General features: G+C 30.3%; 1 protein-coding gene across 2 annotated transcripts in view; it reads right to left on the reverse strand.

Moving 5' to 3' along the window:
• Nucleotides 1-901: 901 nt before the first annotated feature.
• The window catches only part of LOC106473332 (hepatocyte growth factor-regulated tyrosine kinase substrate-like), a 19,429-nt gene continuing 7,781 nt past the window's right edge, over nucleotides 902-12,549 (reverse strand). Inside the window, exons 6-13 of one of the 2 annotated variants that reach the window (XM_013934012.2) lie at nucleotides 10,684-10,750; nucleotides 9,137-9,232; nucleotides 8,204-8,263; nucleotides 7,091-7,291; nucleotides 5,597-5,804; nucleotides 4,467-4,639; nucleotides 3,248-3,557; nucleotides 902-2,265 (exon numbers count right to left, since the gene is read on the reverse strand). In XM_013934012.2, coding sequence (XP_013789466.1) covers nucleotides 1,964-2,265; nucleotides 3,248-3,557; nucleotides 4,467-4,639; nucleotides 5,597-5,804; nucleotides 7,091-7,291; nucleotides 8,204-8,263; nucleotides 9,137-9,232; nucleotides 10,684-10,750 — 1,417 coding nt within the window. In that variant the 3' untranslated portion in view covers nucleotides 902-1,963. Of the gene's footprint in view, nucleotides 2,266-3,247; nucleotides 3,558-4,466; nucleotides 4,640-5,596; nucleotides 5,805-7,090; nucleotides 7,292-8,203; nucleotides 8,264-9,136; nucleotides 9,233-10,683; nucleotides 10,754-12,549 lie in introns of both variants that reach the window. The other variant, XM_022401784.1, reaches the window with a different exon arrangement.

Here is a 12,549-nt window from a genome sequence, read left to right on the forward strand (position 1 = left end):
GTGTAGCCATTGTGACACTCAAGTCACAATAGCCCACATTTTACTGTCGTTACGATCGTGAGTGACGGCACCATTTTTAGACAAATTTTATCTAAAAGTTTAACCCCTGACGCTGGACAGTGTCATTGGTAATGGTGACACTGTCCGATTAGATGGTACTTTTAATTTTTCACACACTATAGATATTTTTAATTTTATATAAATCTTTTATCAACATGTATTGGTTTTAACATTTTACTTTAATTTACTTTCATTGTTTTTCCCGGTTGTTTGGCGCAGATAGCCTCGCTGCTTTGTGCCATAAAGCACCAACCAACCTGTTCCAGTAAAATTGTAATTAAGATGTTTCTTTATACGGTGCAGTTTTTATGAAACTACTGTCAGACAGAATATGAAAGCCCGTATACACAGCTTAGTAACTTGCAAGATTTGTCCCAAAAAAACGAACATTAAGATTTCCAGCATACATCAAATCCTAATATAACTGAACTGGAACAAAATTTAAAACACATGCAAAAAATATATATACATATGTTCACTCAGCAAAAACATTTTACACTAATTTCAACAAGTTTTAACTGTTTTATGTAGCTATGACGTGTGTGTGTATAACACTAATGCACTAATTTTAAAAACTAATCAAAACACATATGTAGAAACAATCTACAAACAATGATTATAAAGTTGGCTTAGATTATGTAGTTTTTTTCAGTACTTTAATACCATGTTGTACAGCTCACCCACAGTTGCCTTCCAAAACAATTACAACTTGAATATTCATGATTATTCTTTTAGAAACCTTTTAAAATTTGTACTTTTGCAAAAAAAGTAAATGTAAACAAAATTCACCTTTTACAAGTATAGAACTCACCTTATAAAAAAAAACACAAAATCCAGCATGTTAATGTTTGTTAGTTTATTCCTAAAATCCTTTAGCACTTGACTATACAGAAAAATTTTCACTCAAGTATACCTAGCTACATGAGCATAACATATGTAATTTGAAGGTTATAGTTGTACTAAACAATTATATTCAGACCAACAGAATCATGTTTAAGAGTGCACCTGCTTAATTTCTGCCACAGGAACATCCTCAGTTTGTTTATTCATTTAAAAGTTACATTAGAATTAACTCTTACTGCTATAATAGGTTAAGATAGTTCAGATAAAATCAATGCTTTTGTATTGAAAACAAAGACCAGAAAAATAGTTAAGTTGTGATGATTAAGTATTTGTAAAAAATCTAAGAAAAATAAAATTGGTTAAACTTTTACTTATATACTTTAATGAATATTGAATTTTTGAGCTGTACTGGCAATAATTAGATATCTTTGCATTCCCAGTATCACAGATTCTATTTGAAGTATAATTGTCAATATAATTTACATTCAACAATTTTAAATTACACCAATGTATCGGTGAGGTTCAAATCTAATATAAAATCTATAATGTGTTTTTTTTGTCAAATAATGAAAAGTAAACTATTTCTCTGACACCCCTCTCAGAAAACCATCAGTACAATGTAAACCTCATAAAAAAAATTATAATTGCTCTTTTAACTGCTTAGGTTTAAGTTGACTAAATACAGGAAAAGTTCAGCAGGAAACCTAAAACAAAAAAGGCAGAGAGCAATCTGTAGTAATTACCTTATAGTTGTAAGCCACAATCATATCTAAAGAATTAAGATAAAATACATCAAGAAGTTTACAACATTCTTTCAGAGTAACTGTTTACTAATTAGATATAACACATAAAGGCATATTATGATATATACTATCCTTCACAAATTAGTAGCTGTGATGAGTACTGATGATTAGAAGAAAAATATATTACAGAATATTACAAACACCTAAAGAAAAGGAAAATATTTCAAAAATCACCTGAAAATGTTGGGGTCTGTATTCATAGTTAAGGCTTTATCTTTTGATGGATTTATTTTTACAAAAACCTTTAAATATTTTTTTTAATCAAAACTAATTAATTCTGCTTCCTTGGGCTGATGTTGAGATGGTTGCTCTAATGGTAGTGCCATCCGGTTGTTTTCCATTACTGGTAGTGCAGCAACTCCAGGGTGTTGCTGGGATTGTGACATTGTTTGGTTTGAAACAGAGACAGGCAAAGGAAAATGCCCTGGTGGTGCTACTTGTCCAACTTGATGAGGTGGAGGAGGGCCCATGTGTATTGTTGAGACAGGTGTTGGTATTACAGGAAAAGCAGCAGAATACATATTCCCCTGTGAAGCAGTAGGCAGAGATCCCCGTACAGCTAACACAAACACCTTTGTTAAAGCAACTTCTCATCTTGAGCATTTTGTTTCCATAAGATAGTATTTCATATAATGAATAAATCAAGAATTTAATTTTAATTTATCAATACATGTTCTATATCTGAATAATTACCACTTGGGGTTTGGATCTGCTATAGATTTTAAACTGTGACATCCGTATGTGCTAACTTACCAAGATTTGTATACTACACAAAATACAGATTAGGGTTAGTATTTTTGACAATACAAGCTAATACTATAAGCTATAAGAAACATGATGATTCAAATAATTTGTATTGTTAAGGATATATACTTAAGAAGTTTATAAACTTGCTTTTATCTGGTTTTAAATCTAATCTTGGAAGTATAAAACTACACAGAAATTTAAAGAAACAAATAACAGTATTTGTACAAATGAATTAGGAAAGAAAATCACGTGCTTGAATACGAGTTTTTTCTTTACACTAATGAATTAAAATCAATTGAATTCAATCTGTAATAAACTATTAAGCTATAAAGATTAGTCTAAATGACAAACTAGCAATGACACTGATTCTAACAACAATTTACTAGCCTGAACAGGGCTCTTATAATTGTATTTTATAAAGAGTAATGTATGATTTACACTTAATTTTATTTAGGAAATCTACAGTTAAGAATAAAAAAAATCACACTGTATATACATATATACACACGCTGACAAAATGAACTTTTAATGACATTACATTCCTTCAGGAACTATCCCAACCAAGAGGTACAATTTTCATAACATTCCTGATCAAGTCTATGGATGTAACAAATTGTTTCAAGAATTAAAATATTCAACATGTTACTCAGTGAATTTTGCTATCTCAAAATCCCACTACACATAAACAGCCTTGTATACTTCATGGTTGGTAACCTTATGGTTAACCTAATCCAAGAGCAAACACAACACACTGTTCCCAATGGGTAATAAAGACTAAGATATTTAATAAATACCTTGAATATTATATGGTGGGTAAACTGGTTGCTGATTGGTACTAGGACTCATGGGAGGCTGTCCATACTGACCAGGATACTGCACGACCCCAAGAGAATCATTTTCAGGAGGCTGTGAAAGTAGAGGAACAGGATATCCTGGACCAGGGAGATAAGGTCCTTGGGATGGAGGGTAAACACTAGGGGGTAATGGAGGCCCCTGGTGGATGGTCTGATATTGTTGTTTCTGTTGTTCTTGACGCATTTGCATCTCCCGCTCTTGTTCATGCATTCTTTGCATGGCAACTTCTCTTTGAAACTGTAGATATTCCTGTAATAATTTAGAAAACATTAGTACTGTAATTCTTAATAGGTAAAAGTAATCACTAAACTCAACATGAAGAAACTACATATATAGTATCCTATAATTTATTACTAACTTGTACAAAAACATGTCTTTAATCCAGATTGGGCATAGAGTAATTTTTCTGTAAAATATTTAAATAAACCCCAACATGATTTCTGTGAACTTCTAAAATAGAAATCCTTATGTAAAGCTCTATACAAATCCATATAATAATAAAACTACACTGCTTATAAACAAAGAATAACAATGGCATTTGAACACCGATAAATTACTGAAAAATATCATCATGGAAACTTCTGAAGATATCCAGTTAACATTACAACAAATAATGGTTCACAAGTAAAATCTGTAGAAATTGCTAGATTGAATTATAATAACAAACAAACAAAAAAAAATCAGCAACACTGCTCTGTACACATAGATCATCATTATGTACTCTTTTAGAAAAAAACAACAGCCCTGAAAATACTGACAAGAACTGAAACTTGTTTTTTCTCAATCATAGGTGCAATATGAAGACTATGCCAATGATCAATCATTTTATGATAAATAACATGTTTCTTAAAGTTAAATATAGAACATAATTGTTTTTTTACAATGTTAGGGCCACAAGCAAAAAAATTGTAAAGTGTTTTTAGTTTTGGTTTCTTTATTGTTTATTACTATAAATGTCAAACATTAGTTAATTTTTTTCCCTTAACAAGTTTCAGAGACAGCAGTTGATCCCTGCAGTCCAACTCTTAACGAATAAGGTTAGTCTGACAAAAATATTCCAGCACTTTTGTAATCAGTACTTAATAAGACACAGATAGATATTCTGGAATGTCTTGAAAATGATTCTGTCCAATGTCTGTTACTACAAATTTCACATACTTGTTTTTTCTTTCTCATTATCTCTAGTTTCTGAGCCATCTGGTATTGGCGTTGACGTTCAGCTTCCTCTGCTACAAGTCTCAACCTTTCCTGGTGATCTTCTCGAAGAGCATCCAGAGCTGCTCTTGCATCTCTAACCTGTGTCAGTTTGTCTTGCAAAGTCTCATAGCGGGCTAGGCAATGCATAACAACCGATGTTTAAACTCAATTCTAACTTATCATAGAGAAACAAGTTTAGGGGTGCTAAGATCAAAATGAAAAATGTTTAGATAAAAATCTGAGTAGCATTTACATAAAGTTTGCTTTAAAAACTGTGCAATGAAATGCTTACAAGCAGGAGTATATATATGAATCTCTAAGAGCACAAAAAAAAAATTTAACTTGCAAGTCATCTCGGCCAAAGTATATACATCATAAAATCATCCAAGTACGTCTTAGAAAGGGGTATGAGCAATAATGCTACATAAAAGAAGCTTAAAGTATCTTTCCTAAAAGTTACTGTATCACATCTTTTCTCTTTTTCACACTTTTTGCATTTAATCGTCCAGCCCATGCACCTTTCTCCACATCATTTTTACTTCATTTGAAATGTCACATGACCTTTATATTGCATTATCACTATGGGTTTTATTCCCTATTTATTTTTTGTTTTTCAAATAACTGGAGAAATTTAATTTTTGTTAAATCTTTTAATGTAAAAAATTTATAATAATTCTTGAAAATAACTTGCTAAACACAAAGATTTTACTGCACATTTAACATCAAGTTTTATTGGAAGAATGCAACAAAAAGGTGAAGGGCACCATTCATATATCAAAGATAACCATGTAACACCAGGAATATAAATTTGTACTGATAATAACTTATCCTTTATAATAGATTTTAATACACAAGCCAAAAGTCTGTATGTGTACTATTCATTTCATCCCATTTACATAATACTCCGATTAAAGTTAAGGTAACCAAGAATCTGAGAATTTCTCAAGCAGTTTGGTGAATCACTTAGATTTGAAAGCTTGCATGTAAAAATAGAAAGTGCTTACTTATTTCTTACTTTCAGTGGGAATAGGAGCCTGAAGTTTCTTCTAAACAACTAGATATATATAACATAACACACAACTTTGACACACCTCTTACATCATCTTGTTCCTGAATGTATTTCAAAAGCTGAGCATGCATGTTGGTGATATTCATGAACAGTGACTGGACATAGGTATCATTTGCTATGTGGCGTCCTCTGCTTGAATCAATTTTCATCCTGTTCACAAAAATTTCTAAAGTAGTTCTTAGGGAATTCTGGAAGCCATCTAGCTCATCAACTTCCCCATTCTGGAATTTCTGGTAATTAAATAATATATATATATATATATATATATTATATCAGTTGGCTTATAATATGGATAGTTTTTAAAAAATTAAAAATACACAAATGAATATAATGGATAAAAACTAAATCCTCACCACTTACAATTTTTTTTGTATGAAAAGTTTTATAACTTTAATACTGATATAATTCCAATAATTTATGAAGTAAATAGTTGTGCTCCTTATTTCTGCTCTAGTAAAATTATATTGATAAAAATTACAGAAGAAACAATTTTTAAATACACCTACTACTTCTTAAACAATACTTTTCTGTATTGGCTATAGATATAGAAAATAAGAGTAAGTATTGTTTTAACATGTAGATTAATACTTTCTGTATTAAAAAAAATTATTAAAAACAAATTCTACATTATAAGTCTTTTTACCTTCCAAAAATACAACAGATAGCACACGATTGAAATGATTCTTAGATTTTTTTCTTGGAGATATTACTAACTGAATTTTTTGTATGCAGCTTCTTTCATAGATTCAGTTTGTGATACTTGCACAAAGCTACACAAAGACTATCTGTACCAGCTTTCTGTAACTTTGAAAAGAAAGACTAGTGGGATGGCAGAGTCATACAGCATCCATCACCAAAACTCTGGCTACTCTAATTAAATAGTGGAAGATGACTATCACTCTTATAATGCACTAATGGACCAAAAGTGCAAAGAGTAATTTTATTTTTGTCATTTTGCAACAACTGAAAAACAAAATCATGGATCCTTGTATTCACAGTTGAGTAAACTAACCATTAGGTCATTGCCAGCATCACTTTCACAGAACTAGAGAATATTACAAGTCAACTTTTAGTATTGTTCTGTAAAATTTTCACTAAATTTTCTCAATACATAGAAATATACTTTTCTGTATGAAACTTTCGGTGTTAATTTTTATCAACATATATATATATATACCATACTGACTTGTTTTAATGAAATAAACATTGTTAGTCTATATTATACGTAAAACTCACCTAAGATATTACATTTTTTTCGTCTCTCGGCTAGTCTACAACCAGTTAAACGTAAGAACACTGCAACTAATCTAAAACCAATTACAGTACAAACACTAAGTTCATTGCTAGACTTCAAAATGTGGTCTTTAAGTAAATTTTAAATATTCAATAAGTTATGATTACTACATATTTATAATCATTCAGTAAAATTTGATCTCGGAAAAGCTATGACAAATTAAACTACACGAAACGTCAGGTAACACCTCAATAGGTTATGAATATGACACTCAAGTTATACCTCAGTGACTTTTGATAAAGAGAATGGAACAGAACTCTGTGTAGTATTGACCGAAGCAGGAGCACTCGGGATTGGACTAGTTTGAGGCATTCCCTCTTGTTGCCGTTGTTCCCAATAGGCTCGATTTAGGTATTGTGCCAATTCTGGATCTTGTTCTAGATCATTTAAATTTTGTTTTTTGTTCTCCACAGATTTGATATCCTGAAATCAGGATATTATTTTTATTTTATACTCGTCTTCAATATTTATAACAACACTGCATTTAAAACAATATAATGTTACTATTTTAAGGTTTAATCTAACATAATAACATTTGCAGAATTTCAACCTTTCTGTGATTTTGATGAAATATTAGAAAAAGAAATCCTGATTAAAAAGAATAGTAAAATTAAATGATTTGTTAAAGGTATGAAAGAAATAAAATAATTGTTATACTGTAAATGCAAGTAAATCAGATTTCATTAACATACAATTTTATATCTTTTTTCCTGATTACTTAAATTCATTTAAATTTTTTTTTACATCATAACCTAAAGTTAAAAAGAACTTAAATGTAGGATTAAGGTTATTGGTGGTTTAAAAGAGTTGTAATTTCAATCTCGTAATTCTTACTGCATGAAATCTGTATAACATCCTACATGTAATACTAAAGTTAATGAATTATTCTGGTTGAGTAACAATAACTTACAAAATCATCATTTTGGATTCATAACAGATAGACATTAATTATCACACTGACATACTGCTTGGCTGTGTAAAAGCTACCCATAATTACCATACACATCTATTATTTTGGCTGTGTAACAGCTACATGTAATAAACAAGTTAGTGTATTATTTTGGTTCTGTAATACACACATTAATTTGTTTATTCAGTGCTAAACAACTTTTTCTGATAACGATCAGAAGAATTATGTTTAATTAACAAAAGAACAAACACAAGATCTGAACAAAAATTGGACATTAAAAATTATCATAAAGTATTTAGAATAACATTTGTACTTTTATTAATGTACACTGTAATTTAATAAGTACATAATACACCAAACTCAACCTTAATAAAAAAATATGAGAGATCAAACACAAAAGTAAAGCATTAATTACAATTACTTACCCCATAGGAATATGGCTGGTTTGACTGGTCAGACTTGGTTGTGGATGTCAACCTTCCTCGCTGGTACAGGAAATAAAGATTAATTAGTTACAACTATTTGTTTGTACACATTTGTGTGTTGTCATATATAATAAGTAATTAACATTACTTCACACTTCTTTATATATAATACTGTACTACGACTTCTGTACTACATTTAAAATCTCAAATGTTCAACATCCATTCTGACAGCTGCCTTAATATTTATAAGTATTAGGAATATCAATTCAAACATGTTTTGAAAGATTACGTACTTTCTTATTGGTTTCTATATTTAATGGAATTTAATTTTGTGCACATATAAAATGGAAGTGTTATATTAATGATGTGTATTGAATTCAAGTGAAAATAAGAATTAGCAGCGAAGTGTGTGCATATTCTGTGCAATAAAGTGTATCATTAAAATTTCATTATTAGCATTTAAGTACTCATATTTTATTGATTCAAAAATATTGCTGGGGAATGCTCTCATTAATCATTAGTGTTCAGAGTGATAAAGTAGGAAAATCATGTACTAGCCAGGACCTGTTGACCACATGACGAAAAACATAAATAAGTCAGCATCAAAAACCATGTTGGAAGAAATAACATCACGTGAAAAAAAGAAAGGAAAATTAGTTGTTAGTAGAATTTTGATTCTATAGCTTAAAATATAAAAGGAGAAGCAATAAACTTGGGCATGCAAGGGAAAAGGAAAAATTAGTAAAACCCTTTCATCATTACTTTTCTAAATTAAGGGCTGGTTTCTAGACTATTTATACTGGAATGCAGTAATGAACCAAAGAAGCTCTAAAGTGAAAAACAAAACATCTAATGATAAGTACTAATCTTGCATATTGGAAGTTTGATTACACATAATTACATGCAGTAAAAATGTACTGTAAATTTACTTACACCTTTTTGTTGATTTTCAGCTTCAGACTTAGACAAAGCAATAGCCAGCTGTAATTCTTCTTCCTCCTGTAACTCTTGTACTGATTTTTCATTACCCTAATTACAGAGCAAAATATCCTTATCAAAACCTGCAAACAGTTTTCAAACTTCATGAAGCCTCCTTACTGAACAAAGGACACTCAACTTGATCCTTTTTCTGTAATACTGAACTGATCAGGATCAACAAGAGTATCTTTTTATCTTAAGCTTTAGATATTATACCAACACTCCTAGTGTTGCTAATAATATCAGAATAATACATATAACTTAAGATGTATGGATTTTTGGATATCAAAAAGCATTTTAATATGTGAATTTAAACCCATTTTAGCAAAGAAACTTGGCAAGATCTGGGAAAGGCTAATACAAACAGTATTCCTGATGTTAAAGTATATGAAAAAAAATTTAATGATCAGTTTAACATAAACTTCAACCTTATCATGAATGAATGATTTCCTTTATTTAACAACAACAAAAAGAGACAAAAGAATATTAAAAAAAATTAGTTCCAGTTAACGTAAAACAATGACAATTTAATTATTTGCTTCCTGAAGGATATGCAGACACAACTACTGAAACTTAACAATGAGTTGAAGACAAATATCAAGCCTTCTGGGAGGAAATAGGCTAAGTAAGTAAGCACTAAGCAATAGTATTCTCACTGAAATTTTACCTTTAACTATACCAATACAGCTGATGGGAAATGTTAGTCTACCACATGACAATTGTATAAATAGATAAATAAAAACAAGTATTCTCTACACAGAAAATTAGAAACAATCAAAAAACCACCTTAATAAAAAAAAACTACAACACAACAGTCCAGCGGTTGAAATGGAACATTGGTCTGACATATACATTTGACAAAAGTTAATCAATAGAAAGATGAAAAAGAACCAAAATAAGTATTGCCTACATAGAAAATAGAAACATTCAAAAACTCATTTTTTGCAACCACTAAACTGAAGAGTCACATGTGGCTTGTAAGACACTGATTGGCCATCCCAGAGTTAAAATCAGTGACTTTTGGATTTTATTTCATTCCTGTAAGTTATCCTAAATGTCATATTTTGAATCAATATTATTTTTAAGCAACTAAGCCAAGTTTAAGAAGATGTAATAATTGAAAATGAGAATAGTATCTTGCATCAGTCAGATAGCTGTTACAAGGATCAAGTCTTCATAATAAAATCCCTCTCTCTGAAAGGTATATTATCATCTAAAAAGAAACCCGAGAAGTATCCATCATAACTACATTAAAGGAATGTACAAATTTTTTCTTAAACTACCCTAACACTAAGGATAGGTGGACACGATGACTCATAAGGAGCAATTTGTGTCTTTCATGGTTTTTCATGACCTTCCTCAACAAACATATAATCAGAGTGTATTTTAGCAAAAGGACGCAAACCGCGAACCCCCAGATTCATAGTCTTGCATGCTAGCCACTAAGCCTTGTCTGACCTTATATAAATATACATACACATACATAAAAAAAGTATACTTACAGTTGTAGCTTGAGAAGAAGACTGTTCTGAGTTGGAATTACTACTTTTCTCACCAGGTGAGGAGGCACTTCTACAACATAGCAAATTAAACTTAACTACATGCTACATAAAAAAAAGGAAGCAGGATTTCTTAAGCATAAAAAAAGATGTATATACCATTCATACCTCATTCAAGATCTTCACATTTACACAGAATTTTATAACTTTATAAACTTAATAATTACCTGATAATGCAAAAAACCTCAAACAACAGCACAGAGAAAGTATGTTGAAAAGTTATGCATGACACCAAATGTGCCATTACTTCATGTATGATTAATAGAGCTCATATTTATTAGTCAGAGTGATTCCTGTGTCTTAGCTGTAGGGAATGATGAAAACATTCCTAACTTTTGCTTCTGAAGCTCGGTAAGCATCGATTAAAAAGCCATTTTATGTTACATCTGTGATGAAATTGACAAATCAAAGAAGTTTTCCAGAGTTTCAAAAGCTGAATATTTTATCCCTTTAAAATTTCTAGTCATAGAAAATTATTTATTTTGGCCTTCAAGAAAATTAAGTTCAACTTACATGTGAGATAATGACTATAAATGGGTGATTAGAATGAGTTAAGACCTTCATATATACAAAAATAGTTTTTGATATGTGTATATATAAAGAAATTTTTTCATATTATAAACTTAAGTGTCCTTAAAAAACAAAAAGGCAGTTGCACAAAACCTAAACAGCTCTCAATCCTAAAAACATAATTATTCCCAACCCTGAAATAATATATGCTACGAAAGTGAATCCATGTTACTATGTTTTGCAAAATCTTCCCAACTTTTATGTCAATACCAAAACTAACTAGACAGAAACAACAGCTTAACGTTTTTTTGTCTTTATAATTGGTTTCATTTTTCTTCTGGAATGTCATGTATAGCTAAAATTATTTGGTTCTTATTGTTTAAAATGCATAATGAGTATATTTAGAGAGATGAAAATATAATGTTTAGAAAACGTTATTGTGAGGCTAATGAATAAATTACAAGTTGAAAAATTTGGTTATACCAATTATCAAAAAGGTCAAAAGTTTCTTAACATTCTGGATTTGGAAGAGCAGACAGAACTCAAAATTTTTATAAAGCAACAATAACATTTTATGTGAAATGTATAATCAAGATGATGAACTTTAATAGATAGTTACCAAGGCAACAAGAGATGAGGTACATCTATAATGATTTGAACTGGATTCTTACCAACATTATGGGGACTTCATGTTTCTGCAACCTAGTACTGGACTGTATAAGTGAATGCAATTATGCTTGTTTCAGACCTTTTCAGTTAAGCTGTAAAACAAAGCGTTACACAAGTTCTTGTACCATATTCTCAGAGTAAAGAATGTTCAGTACTTATGACCTGGAGTTTATGGAAAAATGATCTCCATTCTACATGTTTAATATTTTCTTCTGGTCCTTACATCATCACAAATATACATATACATGCACACATGCATATGTATGTGTGAAGCAAAGCAACATATGCCAACATTCTGCCTTTTAGTTAGCACTGTATAAAGTATTCTTAATGTAATAACAAAACACTTGGAACTTGGAGCAAACATGAGAAATAAAAGAAAATAAAGGGTGGCAATGCCTTGGAATATGAGCTTTTTCTATTTAGCATTTAATTTACCCGAAGATCATCAATGAGACTCTCTGTGCTGCTGACACTGTCCTGATGATTCAGCAATTCCCTAGAATATTTCAGATTCCAAGCCATAAAAATAATCATGTACTTGACATGTTAAGCTAACTAAGTTAGTCTTCAGTAGGTTTTAATACAATTATCATATACATAAATCACACCTATCTTAAAAAAAAAAAA

Source organism: Limulus polyphemus, unplaced genomic scaffold (genome assembly GCF_000517525.1).
Source record: "Limulus polyphemus unplaced genomic scaffold, Limulus_polyphemus-2.1.2 Scaffold6083, whole genome shotgun sequence".
In the NCBI taxonomy this organism is placed as follows: domain Eukaryota; kingdom Metazoa; phylum Arthropoda; class Merostomata; order Xiphosura; family Limulidae; genus Limulus; species Limulus polyphemus.